This window comes from Chaetodon trifascialis, chromosome 11 (assembly GCF_039877785.1).
Source record: "Chaetodon trifascialis isolate fChaTrf1 chromosome 11, fChaTrf1.hap1, whole genome shotgun sequence".
NCBI classification, from domain to species: Eukaryota; Metazoa; Chordata; class Actinopteri; order Chaetodontiformes; family Chaetodontidae; genus Chaetodon; species Chaetodon trifascialis.
In genome coordinates this window covers 22,225,757-22,242,789 of record NC_092066.1, presented here as the reverse complement: position 1 = coordinate 22,242,789, position 17,033 = coordinate 22,225,757, and the positions used below count along the sequence as shown (strand labels likewise).

Here is a 17,033-nt window from a genome sequence, read left to right as displayed (position 1 = left end):
CAGCTCAGTCAGAGATAGTGAAAACAGGCCTGCATCATTAAGTGCTCTAAAGCTGTGAGTCAAAGAGCGCTGTCACATTGAAGAGAAACTGTTCTGCTGTAAATGTGTTAGAGTAAGTGTTGTGTATTCTTTTAAAGCTTCGCACCTCTCTCGTCCAGCCTGTGCTTACCAAAGCAGAGGACAGGGCTGGATTAGCTCCATTTTCTTCTTGTGTTTTAAACAGCTTTTAGAATAAAGTTGTTTCTACGTGGACTCTAGCCTGCAAGTCTGTCTTCAGCATCCCCTTTAAAGTTTGTCCAGTACCTCTAAATCTGGGGTGTTGCCACTACACTACACACACTGACAGGGAGTTCTTACATTCATCTTGAGCACCATCAGTTAGACAATTATGCATGCACCTCTCAAGTGTCCACCCAATCACAGAGGTCAAGCAAACCACTAAAGATGCTCGGTGTTGGCGCTTGGAGATGATATGCAAATCTGTATGAGGGGGCACAAGTACAATTAAATTAGAGGTGATGCTTTTGGTGATGGGACCCACAGGGCATTCTGGGTGCATGCTCTCTTGGTAATCTATGCTTAGCCATTACAGAGCCATTTAGAAAGTTTATTGATCAATTACAGTAAAGGGGTCATCGACAGCATGAAACACTCTGCGGCCACGGAGTCAATGTTGAGTGTTGTATGCTAAAAAAAAAAAAAAAAAAAAAAAAAAAAATATATATATATATATATAAAAAAAAAAAAATCCGTGATTGATCATATGTGAGAAACAAGAGGCGTTTGTTTCCCACACTGTGAGAGCCCGCCGGAGTACCACCCCTCCTCACACGCTCACTCTGCTGCTCTCTCATCCGCCGGGCTGAGAGACCGAATCAGCCTGACGGAGAAACAGCAAGGAGGGGAGAGGAAACGGAGCGACGGAGATGGCGAGTATCAACATGGGGCCGAGACCGCTGCTGCTGGGGCTCGCCTGGCTCCTTCTGGCCGTCCTAACACCTAATGTCCGAGGTCTGACCGGCGACGAGGACCAGAGCCAGGACACCGAGTGCAAGATGAAGAGCGTCACCGTGTCGGCGCTGCCGTTTCTGAGGGAAAACGACCTGAGCATCATGCACAGTCCGTCGGCCTCCGAGCCCAAGCTGCTGTTCTCCGTTAGAAACGATTTTCCCGGAGACGTCATGGTGGTGGACGACCTGGAAAACACAGAGCTCCCCTTTTTCGTCCTAGGTGAGTCTTTGAAAGACGGTCTGCGCGCTTCATTAGCCGCTAATTGAGCAGATGACCCCCCCCCCCCCCCCTCACTCTTTATTATTACACCGGAGCATCTGTCTCTTAGCTTAGGCCCGGCTACATATCATGTTTTCACCGTTTTCAGAAACATGTTTTACATGTTGTAGGCTGTTTGACAACCAGAATGAAGAACGACCGCAGTTAGCTGCGTTTTTATCACAAAATGAGTCCGTCAATATATGATAATTAGTTTAGCGCCTGTTAGTGATAACGCTGCTGTGGGCTAAATCAAGACTTAGCACTTCTTCTTCCATTAATAGGCCGCATAGCAGCACAATGCTAACAAAATAGTAGTTTTTAGCATCCAGTTGTAGCCAGTAACACGTTTGAAAGAGCAGCGCCACTCTCGTGCCTTGTATATTGTCACGAGCGCTAGCTTGCACACGTGGTTCAGTTAGCTTCATGTGTACTGTAATTAACTCCTGTCACTGTACGACACAGCTGTCCTGTTAGCTTTCAGGCGTTAACAGAACAACTTTCTTCAAGTATAGACCCAACTGAGCCCACACTAACTGGACATGAGTCAATAGACGGGTGACAAATGAAAGGAAAAACCTGAATAAATGGATGAAGAAGGCGTAACGAGTGCAGATGCTTCCACACAGGTGCGCTGCATGTTGCCATGGTGCTGTTAGCATCCAGTCATGCTCTGTGGCACTCAGGTCATTCTGATTTTCTACCAAGATGGAAAGAGGGTTCATTATGAGGGTACAGATGGCAGGAATTGCAGTCACAAAAACTGCTCAACTGGTTATTGTTTCAATAGCAAGAGTGACCAAAGTGACATCTGCATATGGGAAACGCATCAGGAGAGACTGTGGTGGACGTTGATGACCATGCTGCTTGTGCATTAGTGCAATATATAAGAAAAACTTAAGAGCAACACTTCCTCAGGTGACTGAGAGTGTCAATGCAGGATGTGATCAGACTGTCAGTAACAACAGTCCGTTCACAAACCACAGACACTGTTTCACAGAGATGTGAAAAAAAGTGAAATGGTTTGATGAGTCTTCCTTATATATACCATATTCTCAACAAGTGGCGAAGTGCATGTGTGGCATTCGCCAAGAGAACAGTACAGGCCTTACAGCTTGACCTCGACATTGAGGGGGAAATTGTGGTTCTTTATGGTGTGGGGGACATTTTGCTGGCTTTGTTTAGGTCCACTTGTCTGCGTACAGAGACAGGTCGCTGCAAATCAATACAAAGTTGTTCTGAGTCATCGCCTTTATCCTATGATGTGACATTTGGGAGAGGTCTCTTCCAGGATGACAATGGTCCATCCACAGGGCAGGAGGGGTCACTGAATGGTTTAATGATGATGAAAATGATGTCAATCATATGCTTTAACCTTTGCAGTCACCAGATCTCAACCCAGATGAACACCTATGGGAGATTTTGGACTGATGTGTCAGACAGACAGTTCCAGAGACTTGTGCAATCAGTGGCACGGTGCATTGAAGCTGTTCTGGTGGCACATGGAGAGTCAACACCTTACTAAGATGCTATATGTTGCTTTTTCCTTTAATTTCTAACCTGTCTGTACATTTGAATAACAGTAAGTTTGACAGAAAATGCCAAGGTTAGTGTTGTGGAAGTTAGCTGGCTGCTGTCCATGGTGCTGAATTGCATCTGCAGGGCTTCATGGCAAGCTGCTGCGACTGTGAACAGTCCCCTCTGCTCCAGAGAGCGCACAGTGTGTGGCTCTGTGTGGTTTGCAAAGTAACATCTATACACCGAGGTAACTTTATGTCTTTGGGAGTGTTTGTGTGAAGATTTAGTGTTATTACTGGTGGCTCTGGGCCTGATTGTACCATCGTTTGGTGTTTGTTTATTGGCCCAAGTGAGAGATCAACAGGAAAGCAGTAAAAAAGCGTGTCCAGTATGTGGGTGTGTGTTGATTGTTGTACCTACAGGGCTATTTAACCTGTCTGTGTAACTTTGTTGTCACTTTTTGAAACAGTTTCCTGTTTGAGATCCATTTTCATGCATACATTTTACATGGATACTGTCGTTATCTGTTTCTCTGCCGTGCCTTTTTCGATGTGTCTGATGTGCAAATGTAAATTGAGCCGTGCTGGTGGAAAAAATCTGTGGCAGTTTGTCACATAATTTATGTCAAAAATCAACAGAAATGCAGTATGCCCAACCATACATATACTGTATGCTTTAGAAAGGTGTCACTAAGATTGGTAATTGGTCATTTTAGTGTCTCGGATGGAAGATCTTCTCATAAAAATAATGATGGCATACAGTAGGCTGACAGGAAGTGAGAAGGGAGGGGGAAAATGGGGTGACATCCAAAAAAAAGGTCTCGGGCTGGACTTGAAGTGATTACATGTCCAGCATTAGAGCATTAAGCTTAAACCCCTAGACATTTTTCAGCAGGCATATGTTATTATGAATTTAATAGTGTAATTCAAACAGTGTTAAACCTGCAGAAGAGTTCATTATAACATTCATCTCTTTTGGGGTTTTATCTGACCTCACCAGCTACAATGGCTTGATACAATGATGCAAACTGCAGTATTACTTACTAAATATACACAAAAAGGGTTTTCCAGCATCTTACTATTGTCCCACAAAAAAGTTATGCCGCTATTAGTGAGTCAAATGAATATGTGTTTGCGATGAAAGCTAGATTAGCTTGAATTACAGAAATAAATAGGACAGGATATTAAACCTCAGAAGCCTACTTCCCGAGCACCGATACTCGACAGATCATTTTAGAAAGCAGAAATTCACTGCCATGAAGTTAGGTTTGTGTTGGACATTCCCTCTCGATCCACTGGCATCTTCTTACTCACTCAGTGTTGGCAGTAAGAGGACAGTTAGCTCACCTCCATGTCATAAGTCTTACAGGAGTTTCAGTGTCAATAAATGTTAGAATGACACAAAACCAATGCTAATTTCAATCCCCTCCTGCTGACTTGTCAATATCAGTGGAAATTATGATAACAATTGTGGAGATGTCCCAAACAAATTTTTTGACCCTGATCCCTTCAGTGGGTATGGGTATCTGTTGTTGAGATCTGTCTGATCTGATACTCATATTGACTTCAGTGTTGATTAAATATGTGTCTTGATGCAAACACTGAAGGACCTGGTTCCAAATGATCACTTTTATTAGCTTAAATTTTTGATCTGACGTAAATGGAGGTGTAACTGGGAGAGAGCGACTCCTGAATAACTGATGTGATCAGAGAGAGAGAAGACATCCCGCTCGAACCAATCAGCTTCAGCTGACTGTACAGTGGATTTACAGTGCAGAGCTTCTTCCCGTGCAAATGAGTACAGACGCTGGCTGTAGAGAGCACCCTCACTAAATGAAAGCCAAGTTTCATTCTGGCCTGTTAAATAGTTACTCACAAAATGAATGTTCATTTGTGACAGCTGATACGACCCAACGCCGTCACTTTAACCAGTGATCTCGATAGTCAGTGCAGTGCAGAGCTGCTGTCTGAATGATTGAGCTTCGTGCATCCTTTTGCCAGCCTCACACCAACTCATTCACTGTTGCACCCAAATCATTTTTCACATCACACACTCTAATTTTCACTCTCATATGCAGTGAAATGAGGCACTGTGGGCTGTCATGAAGGTGAGCAGTGCTGCAACACAAGCAGGCTGAGGACAAAACTCAGTACATTACAACTGTACAGTAAAGAAAGGAGCCGTATTTGATTTGCTTTATTTTAGCCGACACTCATCCATCCTTATCCTTGAAATCAGCTTGGGGCAACTAATTACTTCCATTATCAATCAAACTGTCACTGTATTTTTTTTTTGGATTAATTGCTTCATTGTTTAGATTCTGAAATGTCAGAAAATAGTGAAAATGATCTGTGATAGTTTCTCAGATCCAAAGATGAGTTCTTTGAGAACTCAAAGATATTCAGGTTACAATCATGTAAAACATAGAAAAGCCTGGAGTACTTGTACTTCATATAGACACATTTAGTTTTGCATAGACGTTCCATACCCAGCCAGGAGAAGATCCTGGCAGGGTTTGCAATCAGTGTTCCTGTTTCATTTGGGGGGAAGTTAAGAAGTAGACGTTGGAGACGTATTACTGCTTGCAAATCTAAAAAACATGAATCACTTTTTTCGCTCTGTGAGTGAGCAGAAGCTCTGCAGTACTTTGGAAAGCCGCTGTCACTATGGACTTCAGAAAGCACTGCAGTATAAACAATACAATTTCTATGTCTATTTTAATTAACAGACATAAGGATGCTGGGAACAGTCGTATGATGGTCCCTAATGACAGTTGTGGTATTGTTGAGTATTATATGCCCTGAGACCATGGTGACTCTTTGAATAGTTTGAATATTTAATTTAAAGGCCTAATTTAGACAACAGTTAATTCATTATGGGGTGGGGGGAATAAGCTAAGGTAAATGCACAGCACAAAAGATCTCCATACTGGTGTTGCATATTAATGAGTGTGAATGTGTGTGTGACATTTCCTTACGTAGCATTCTACTACAGGACAGAAAACTTTTAATGAAAACTGACACTGGGGAGCCCAGCACAGTACTGCATTTGTGGTGCAAGTAGCATCCCTGCTACCCATGTATAAACACTGGAGCAGCTGGAGCCTTTCATTTATTTAGTTTTCTTTTGTTTGGTGCTTGATTTCCTTTGCTGTTTAACAAAATCTCTTGTGAAATAAGGGCTGGCAGCTTTGAATTACAAACCAGAGCCTACACTCGTACGTGTCTTCTCAGGAAACTTTAAGTTAACATTGTGTGGCGGTATTGATAACAAGCAGTAATTGCATTTAAACCGGTGTTTCAGCAGTCCTGTGATAAGATGCCTGCTGAATGCTGTTTGAGTAAGCACTAAGCTCTTTCTGGCTGCTGTTAAGAATTCAGGTAGTGTGATTGCACACTAGCCCTCTCCATGTGTTTGAATCTGCCACAGCCTCGTTATGATTAATGTTCTACATGGTTCCTCTCAGCATATTTTTATATCCCTCCACCACTGTACATGGTGTGTGGGACATTATGCCAGGTGTCTGAGCGTAAACACATACTGTCGGCTGACCCAGCCGCAGCAATAACAGCAGCAGGGTTCTGTTGAGTAAAACAGATGATCTGAGTAGATTTTGGAACACCTTGCTGGATCTGATTGTAGCTTCATTAGGGTTAAAGTGTTGAGAGATTCCTTAGGTTTAAGGAACTGATACAGACCAGGTCTGTGTCTTTTTTGCAAAATTGTTGCCAAGGTATCCCAAGCCTTTGGATACCTGTGTTCCATGATCATTATGGTTCTTCAGTAAATTATATCTTATTTTGTTTTGGTTTGCTCTCACAAGTCTATTGTAAATTACGCAGCTCCTTCATGTCAATGGAAAAGCTATGCTAGTGGCTGGTAGTTAGCTGAATTTAATGTAATATAGTGCTATTTTCTTAACCAAGGTCATATTCTCTTAATTGTGGCCTGTCTGACTATGAGTCATGCCAACTTTGTATGCATTGTAGAGATTGAGGAACCACAGCAAAACACTGTATGTGAGCGAGGAGATATTTTTACAGAAATGATTTCAAGGCTTGTCCCTGACAGGAAGTAGGCCCTGAACAAGCTATTGTAGCTAATTATATAGGTATCTGTTTTTGGAGTGTTTATTGCTCCTGATAGTCAACAACAGTCCATCAGACAATAAGAACATGTGCTTATATAGAGTTTTGTACATTTGTTTGTGTCCAGAGAGTCATCAAAACACTCAACACTCCAATTCAATTAATTGTCCAACCCTATTAGTAGTGTACATTTGCCTGAAAATTCTACATTATACTGTTTACTGCTTTCTATTAAATATTGTGTATTCAGCCATATTCTGGCCCCAAAAATACTGGCGAAAAATACAGTAATGAGAATATGTGTGGAAAATGGAAAAATGCATTACTATTCTTTCACCAGGAAAACCAGCAGTAGAATAACAAGAGATAATTACATACTATGAAGACAAAACTGTAACCAGTCAACATCAGGAGTCAGTGTAAAACTCTAACCTGAATGTTTGACTGATTTTTCTTAAACATGTACAACTCATGTTATTTGTTATTGATATATTTTAATGATAAAGTCTAGAAATGGCCTAATAGTGATCAAGATTAATCGAAACAAATTTCAAAACCCATGCAACTATTAGCATTTGAGTCTGAGATCATAAGAGCAGTCACAAAAATTACTTTTTTTTACACATTCAACATTAAACACACTGATGAGAAACTTCTCAAGGCGAGACCACTTGTCTCTTCTCGTCATTAGATAGACTGCAGACAGCCGACAGAAGGAGGAGGTCATGTTATACACAGAAACACTGGCTGTTTCTGAGTGAATAAAGGTCAATGGGAAAGTTGAATTTCTAGGTTTCATAACACCATCAAGCACATTACGTGATGCAAAGACGTTTAAGAACAATCATTTACTGTGCACTGACAGTCAATGTCAGACAACCTTCTCAAAGTTTAGCAGTTACCCAGTGTTTCTGTGGTGGTGTAAAATGCTAGAAAATATACATACAGTATTTGAATGAAACAGAATCTCCCTCCCTTCAGATTTCAGGGCACATACCAATCAACACCACTGTAAATGAAATATTACTGAATTCTGTGTACAGATAAGTGCTAAGTCATTATCTCACAGCAACTTAAAATATGTTTGTACAGTTGTAGTTAGCTAACACTATGCAGCAATATACTGTTCACACGTGTATCAGTACTTGCATAGTGTGTGTAGTGTTTAGCTGCTTGTGCTTATCACATTATGTCAATTGATAACTGGTGGGTTAGCTGTTAATGTTAACGGGGTGATGACGGAGACACTGGGACACACCCCTGGTCATCCACGACACTGGCCGTTTGGCAGGGGTGTAATTCCTTCCCTGCTTTAGGGGTGGTTTCAGAGGGACATTTTAATCCTGTCTTCTGCCATGTAAATGTGTCACCACAGGCGGACCACTGACATGAATTCAGCTGCCTTGAAATCCTCCAGGCCTGGAGTGTTTGACAGTAAAAAGACTGAGCATCACTCAAAGACTTGCAGGCTTTGACTTGAGGCCCTGACCACTTCAGTCAGTCTTATATACAGTACTGTAGCTTATTGCTACAGCTTATTGTATGTTTTTTGTTTGTTTGTTTGTTCGTTTAACATGTTGTATTTGCTACATTTTAATATGTTCTGACTGGCTGCTACCTTGGCCAGGTCTCTCTTGTAAAAGAGATTTTGAATCTCAATGGGACTTCCTGGTTAAATAAAGGTAATAATAATAATAAAAAATGCACAGCACCCCTCTTATCAGCAGTGATTCCTGCTGGTGACTGCAGTCCCTCCGTCCTCTTCCATGTCTCATCAGGATACTTTAACCTCATCACTGTTCCACACAGACTTTACTTCTCTGCGTCTGTCTGTCCGAGAGAACAAAGCCATCCACGATTGACTAACTAGTGGACAATGTCCCCACTTCCCCCACCTACTGACAGTCGCACATGCTCTGCAGAGAAACCCAGAGAATGTTTGTCAGTTTACCTCCCTCCTGTAAAGGCACTGATGGTCGTGCGACCTCTGCTTTAAGCCTATTTTTTCCATTGTTTTGTAAAAGCTTGTAAATGTACCTGGTTGGTGCTGAGGCTCCTCCACACGCTGCTCACCTGCCAAAATGGAAAAATCCAAAATGTAAGTTGTGTTTTTTTGAGCAACTTTAGAAAATATACTGCTGACGAAGAAAGTCAACAGAGCACACTCGTACAGGGAGAGTGAGACAGGGCAGGGCGAGGCAGTGTGTGTGCAGCAAGAGACCAGAGGTGCAGGTGTGTGTGTGTGTGTGTGTGTGTGTGTGTGTGTGTGTGTGTGTGTGTGTAAAACTGAAAAGCGAGGTGAATAATTTAAAGCTCTTTGTGATCCAACACTTAAATAAGGTGGAAAATTAAGTAAGATAAGAAATGGTGAAATTTGAAATAACCTACTGAAAATACAGTTTCCAGTAGGTTATTTCAAGTAGGTTCTCTGCCCACAGCCACAGTTAGACTGTCATTCTGTGGGAAATGCTGCTCAGCTAAACCCAGTAGTTATTTGAATTTTTGAAGACCTCGGTGAGACAGAGATCAGAAATTTTCAAGGGATGGTCTCAGTGTTCTAGTTAAAGGCGAAAACTTGAAGCTCTGTGCCTCATTTTGGGAAGAGAAAAAAGGAATGTTGTTATGAGGCATGCTGAGATTCTTTTATTTCCCTCAGCCCATCGCCCTCTTTGAAGTAACATCATTTATAAAATGTTGCTGGTTTTAAATGCATGCTGGTGTGTGTGCGTGTGTGTGTGTGTGTGTCACTGTGCGCGCATGTGTTTGTGTTGGGGGCGGTAGGTTGGGTGCAATTTAAATTCTTTTTTTTTCACCTTCTACAGTGGCTCACAGTTTTCTCGCCAAATTGCTTCTCTGTGAAGCATCTAAGAAGCAGTTTGAAAAGGGGATTCTGTGACTGACAGTAAATTTCAGCTGCAGGACTGCAGCCACTCGTTAGTGTCAGAGATGCCCGGCTACGTTATTAGAAATTTAGCCTTTTGGTGTTGTGCCATAAATTGTGCGGGAGGTGAGGTAATAAAGTTGCCCTCTGGGAGAGTCTCGAGCTGTATTTGCTCTGGCGGTGATTTGCACATCTCAGCCGGGGGCTTGGAAAGAAGTCAGCCCTTAACTGTCTCCCATTCAGATCTGCTTTCTGAACAATAATTTGGCTGGCACAGTTCAGCTCCATGCCATGCAAGGTTTTATATTACTCCCAGAGTAAATGAAGTTCAACTGCACTGGTGCTTGTACTTCATATGTCACCTGTGAGTCCTGAATGCTCTGCTTAAAGCTGGTATGTTTTTCACATTTGGCAAAGCTGTTTCACCTTATTATTGTTGGTATGCAGTGAAAATGTCATTGAGCAATCCCATTATGTGAATAATCTAGTAAGCTGGACAGATGCAGCCATAGCTACAACTTAGTGTGGACTAGGGCTGGGCAATAAAACGACAGCGATATGTCTCGCGATAGACACATCATCAATATCAATAAAAAATGCGTTCGATAAAACATTCGATAATTTTTTTTCTTCGTCGGAAGAAACCTGAAGTTGCGAAGCGAGGTTGGTTGCATGAACAAAGGCACTCGCTCTCAGGTAACTGAGCAACGTAGGGAGTAATCGCTAATCAGTGAGAGAAACACACTAACACGCCAATCATGTAACAGTATCAAGTTCGGTTGCGCCATGTCGTTGTCTTGTGTTTGATGCTCCGCGAGGAGTGAGATGAGAAATAGAAAGTGAGTGCTGAGGTATCTGCTTCAGTGCCTGATGACAAATCATCTAAAAGGCACGAAGACGTAACGGAGGCAGCGGCATATCATATAGCTAAAGACATGCTTCACTGAGCACTGAGGAGAAGCCAGGTTATAAACATCTCTTACACGTGCTTTTTTTTTTTCTTAAACACACTTGCAATAAAAATATAATTGAATAGTTCATGTATGTTTAGAGTAAGAAGAGTGACTAAAGTTGTTCATATGTCTAGGCTGGTTTTATAGTTCAGTCAGTGTTACTGTGCTGTCTATCATGTTTGTTTGTTTGTTTGTATGTTACAGATGTCAAGTCTACCTCAGTTTCTGCTATGTTTACAAAACACTGCACATATTTGAAAACATTTTATTCAGCAGAAGTTTAATCAGCTTGTGAACTTCCTGGTACTAAACCTGCAGAAAAAAGTTATCAGTTTCTCTCTGTTTACATTTTTACACTTTTTTTTTACATTTATTATTTGAGTGTTTTCCATGGTTGTGTTGACATTTCCTTTCCTTTCTGCCTTGATAGCTGAGGGGATTATAATCAGAGGAAGGTTCAATTTGAAATAAAAATGTTTAAATTGAATGTATTGTTCTCCTGGTCCTTATTTTAAATGGCTCATAAAAAAAAATCAATAATTATCGATATTGACCAATATAAAACACTTATATCGTGATAGACTTTTCAGCCATATCGCCCAGCCCTAGTGTGGACTATCAAAGTTTTACTGAACTTAGTCTTCAAAATGCTTGTTTTCCCTGTGTTTAACACTTTGTTGAGTGCTGAGGCAATTAGAAATTATTATTTCACTAACGCATAAAACAAAGAAAAACAGAAATCCTCACATTTTTGCTGGAATCACTGCTTGAATAATGACAAAAGAATAGGTGATTATTAAAGTAGCTGTGGATCGGTCTGCTGTGGTCAGAACTGTGGATGACTTAACTAATCATTTCTGCACTAAAAGTGAGCATCACTCATTGCTCATTATGGACAGCAACTCCAGCCACAGCACTTTCACCACACTAGAAACCAAACATGAGTTACAGAGCATCATGTGTTTCAGCTTGAATGGAAGTGCATTCCCACTCCATCAGGAAGACTTGCTGTTTGACTGAATCCTGACCAGCTGCTCTCTGATATCTGAAGTGAATACCACCAAAGAAAAAACCTGTTAGAGCGTAAATGTTGTGTGGACTTCCGTTTCAGTACTGCTTCTAAAAACTTGTCCAGTATTGCGTGTTGCTTTGATTTTTTCCAAAATTAATTCAAGCTTCTCTTCCATATAACAGCAGTTCAGTCGCTGGAATCCAAACAAGGCTTATTTGTCATACTCGCCATATCGTAAGACACACTTTACGCTATGGCGCTGTTACAGGACGACTTGGAAAACAGGTGTGAGGAGTTCCAAGAGTCCGCCAAATAATAGCAGTTGCTGCTGTTGAGAAGAAATTTGAGCATGGAATGAGACCCTGGTGTGTAACAGTAGGCTGGAGCTGTGTCCCTCTGAGCAATTAAAACTTCCTTCATTTTCTCACTTCATAATGAATATGTTACAGAGACATCTAATTACTGTACATGCAGAGTGTCAGAGACACTTTGCTGAGCTTAGTGGGCACACGACTCTTTTATTAATTGGATTTTCATGCTGACTTGTGCTTTTTCTCAGTGTAGGTGAGTTACTTAATCCTTGGCAGCCTCAGAACAGCTGTAGACCCTTGACGGGTCAATGTGCCTTGCTTTGGGGAAAGCTTAGGGTTTACAATCAGGGTACTGGTTATATTATATATCCATCCATCCATTATCCATACCGCCTATCCCTTTCGGGGTTGCGGGGGGCTGGAGCCTATCCCAGCTACAATGGGCGAGAGGCGGGGTACACCCTGAACCGGTCGCCAGTTGATTGCAGGGCCACATGTAAGGACAAACAATCATTCATACTCACACTCACACCTACGGACAATTTAGAGTCATCAGTTAACCTAATGAGCATGTTTTTGGTCTGTGGGAGGAAGCCGGAGTACCCGGAGAGAACCCACGCATGCACAGGAAGAACATGCAAATTTCACACAGAAAGGCCCCGCCTGACCCGGGGATCGAGCCGGCAACCTTCTTGCTGTGAGGCACGCACACTACCTGCTGCGCCACCGTGCTGCCCTATATTATATATATTATATATATATATATATATATATATGTATTACAGCTGGTTATAAAACAGTAATATTAGCGTGTGCTGCAGCATCATTAGAAAAATCAAAAAGTTGCTAAACAGGAGTAAACAATAAATCCAGAAAAATAAGACCCTGGTTGTAAAAAACAGAAATAGCGCTTAATGTGTGGACACAGGGTTACTACACAATAGCCGAATTCATTAATTATTGACAGAAAATGAATCACTTAACAGATTATTGCGCCACTTTCCTGTTTGGTAATAAACTGACTGCATTTGGGTTTTGGGATGGAAAACTCTTTTTTGAAAAACATCACTTTGAGTTAGTGATAAGCGTGATTGACATTCGTCATCTGTCACATGTTCATCTGTTTGTCGAGGGAGTTGCTGGACAAGTTCCATCTTCAGGCCTCTAAATATGAAATAAAGATTACTCCTTGTGCTCTCAACTGTTGACTTGAAGACTGAGAAGCGCTGACGATCTATTAATGACATCTATGTCCCAGTGCGACACTATGCACAAATAGTGCACTGTAATGAAATGGACTGTTTTAGTAGTAAACATGGCTCTGCTAACAGGAAATTATACATGTGCTGCACTGGTGAACACTCAGACTGTAACTGAGGTTTCAAAATAATGCCAGTTTCAACTTTTAGTCGCTGTTGTTGCACTGTGTCCATCACAAACAACTTCATTTCCAGCATACATCCAGGGGTGTGCTCTTTCAAAATAAGATCGCTCAAACCTTTTGGCTGGAATGCAGTAAGCCGTTTGACATAGTTTACAAGTTTGTACAATGTACAGTAAATCATCAGAGACAAATGAACACTATAGCTTCAGTTGGATGCACAGCTCTGTGGAAGACCTTCTCAGCAGAGTTTCTTTTCTGTCTCTGCATCCATAAACTCCCTCAGGACTATTTCTTCCCAATTCACAGCCTGTGTCCTTCCTGAAATTCTGCTGGGCTTACCAAACTGTCTTTTACAGATTCAATGAAACTAGGTTTTCTGTGGGAATTTCACAAAAAATAGTTTCTGTCATAATGATAATATTAATAATGATACATGCATTTAATGGGAATTGTATTTAGCCCCGAACTGTGCATTTTTCTGTGTCATATATAGAGGCTAGATATACAACGCTGGTTCCAAAAACATTTGGGACACTGTGTAAAATGTAAATAAAAACAGCAGAATCAGGTTGTACCTGGTTGGCCGGCCCAAGTAAAGTCTGTGTGGAACGCTGGTGAGGTTAAAGTCTTCTGATGGGACATGGAAGAAGACGGAGGGACTGCAGTCACCAGCAGGACTCACTGCTGATAAGAGGGGTGTTTTGCAATAAGCTACAGTACTGTATATAAGACTGACTGAAGTGGTCAGGGTCTCAAGTCAAAGCCTGCAAGTGTCTTTCTTTGAGTGATGCTCAGTCTTTTTACTGTCAAACACTCCAGGCCTGGAGGGTCGCAAGATGGCTGAGTTCATGTCAGTGGTCTGCCTGTGGTGGCACATTTTCATGGCAGGAGCATACAAATGTCCTTCTGAAACCACTCCTAAAGCGTACTAATCTACTTCTTCATTTTCCATTCATGTTCTCCAGGCTGAATGTTCCAAACAGGGATACTGCTGTTGTCGAAAATATGCCTGAATGCACTTTAACGGAAAGGAGTAAACAGTATGTGTACAAATCATTGTCAGGCCAACCAATTTCCATTTCACTTGAGTATATGTCAAAAAGGATTAGCAGATGGTCATATTCTGTTTTATATATGCTTTATACAGTGTCCAGTGGGGGCTGACTGTCTGTTGCACAGGCGGTGCTGCTGATTGCAGCTTTGTCTGAGGCCAAGGGCTGTATGTATTGAAGTAAATGTGAATAATTAACCTGTCATGTAATTAAACGTACACTGCAGCTTATGTTGACTTCCATTTCTTTTTCCATGTTCCATCCCTTTCAGGTCTCTGCCACCTTTGTGTTTCACCGCAGCACTTTGTTTTGTCCAGAACTCTGCTGGTCATGCCCGATATAGTTCCTTTGTATGTGCCTTGATTCACCACAGCAGAGGTTTCACTTTCTTTATTGCCCCCATGCTGAACATTGTTGAGGATAAATCTGCAATTAACATCACGCTGAGATCAAGGATTGTTTTGGTGAATGTTCAAGGCAAGGACTGGAGGAATTACACAGAGGCAGAGCAAGAAGAGAGAGATGGAGAGACAGAGAGAGAGAGACTGTGAAGCGTATAGCTGCTAGTGAGTGGTTTCCATGGCAACATGATCGGGCGCTTAGACAGATGTTCTAAAGAAAGGTTTTCATCACCACAGCAGGAGAGGAGAGGACAGGAAGGAAGGAGGGAGGGAGGGACATTCTGCTGCCGTCTGAGCAAGCTGAAGAGCGTTAAGGTATCCAACAGTAAATGATCAGATGTCGTTCAGCTCAGGGACAACTAGATCAAAATAGAAAAATTTACATTCTCAAATTAGTGTTGATAAGAATAAGAATAAGAATCATTTTCAGAACATTGGGACATCATTTTATTGAATTTAAATCGAGCATCAATTTCACTCATGGAATCAGAGCCCTTTTTTAAATGAGGTGTTCTAATCAGGTTCTGCTTTTACTTGTACCAAAAGTTGTAAATAGCTACAATTCAGAGATCTGTAGTCACCTTTGTTACCTGAGAAGGCAGGAAAAGTTTTGAGTTGCAGCCTAATGAATAACCTGAGAATCATATACACAGCATAAGGTATGAAATGTGGAGTAAATGTGTCAGACGCATTGAAATAACTAAGCTACTTGCTTCAATTGTGGAGGTACCAATGCAGAACTATTAAACTGATCAGCTGAAAGTATTGATATGATATGTATGGAATTTTAACTAGCTGGCTCCTGAAATCGATGTAAGGTGATGCTCTGGATCATATCGCTGGAGAAGGCTCATCAATATGCTGCTCTTGGTGAGCTACACAAACACACACTCCACCCCTGGTTGCCTCAAAAAGCTTATTAATAAGACAAAAGCCAAATGTCTCAATTTCATTTTAATAAGATACATCTGATGTAACCTGCCAGGGAGATGTTGCACTGCACGATGGACAGCAAAACCAGAGTTTCCATTATCCTGTTAGGTTTTTTTCATTTTTGTTTGTTAATTTTTTTAACTGGGGGAATCTATCAGAAGTTATATTTAAGTTTATCTGGTCATAATGTCCAGTAAAAATACTTCCCATGTTAGATGTGAAAATACTCCAGCTCTCCTTCCTGTTTTGCTCGTTTCATGTCCGCCTGCTCTCTCGCTCCTCTCTCGATTTCAACCAAACCAGAGTTGGAGGTGACTGTTGGAGCAATGAAAAACCAACTAAGAAGGTTTTTGTGAGTTTTATTTTGTTTCTGTCGAGACTGAATGAGTCAGGTGGCTTTGGCAAGAGTGATATCGCGGCAACATTTTAGTGGACGTACGTTGACAGAGGGAGTACACTGCAGCCCGTTACGTGGCTGCTGGTTGCTGCCCTGTTGTTCAATACTCAACCAGTTTCAAAAATTGTTGTCTCCATTGATCACTTGGACACAGCAACATGGGAAAATAGGGTCCATAATCAAATAATAAGTGACTGGAATCTCTGCAGTTTGTCGGGGACATTGAAATCTTCCAGGTCCTGTGTGGTCATGTGTGTGGTCATATCTTTGAAATGACAAGCTCATGTTGATGTAATACACAAGTATGTCTCCTGTATTGATTTGCCCTCTTATGCACATCATGTGCAAAAACAGGTATTTGAATGCTTCAAACCTATTTGTTTCCTTAGAACAAATAAGCCCTAGAAGCCATACAAGAAGTTAAGAATTGTGTAAACAGTATGTGAACAATGCCAGATTTCTGTACTTGACAGTTTACACGGTTCAGTTGGTATGAAGACCTATTGAAGTTTGATTACCACACCCAGTAACACATACAGATTCTTAGCACTGCTGTGGTGGTGAAAAGGGAAAACAAATCAACGATTTATCTCATTCTGGAGAAAGCCCATTTTTGGGGAAAAGACACAAGCAAACAAATAAATCAGCAACCGTCAGCCACAGAAAGGCACACTCAAATACATATCCATTTTTGCCGGCTCCCATGCAGCTTGTTGATATAGTTTTTAAAGTGCGGCATTGCTGCCCACATGTGTTTTATTAGGCTGTCAGGCCGGGGGAGATCAAGGCGGAAAGAAACTGTAATCTGTATGCAGGCTCACAGAGGCCAGTGGG

The 17,033-nt window shown here is 41.5% G+C and overlaps 1 protein-coding gene across 6 annotated transcripts in view; it reads left to right on the top strand.

Moving 5' to 3' along the window:
- The first annotated feature begins 767 nt into the window (after window positions 1-767).
- Window positions 768-17,033, top strand: part of astn1 (astrotactin 1) — a 370,801-nt gene continuing 354,535 nt past the window's right edge. For 3 of the 6 annotated variants that reach the window (XM_070974413.1, XM_070974415.1, XM_070974414.1), the window contains exon 1: window positions 865-1,230. In XM_070974413.1, the coding sequence (XP_070830514.1) occupies window positions 927-1,230 (304 nt within the window). In that variant the 5' untranslated portion in view covers window positions 865-926. Of the gene's footprint in view, window positions 1,231-17,033 lie in introns of all 6 variants that reach the window. The other 3 variants (XM_070974412.1, XM_070974410.1, XM_070974416.1) reach the window with 2 other exon arrangements.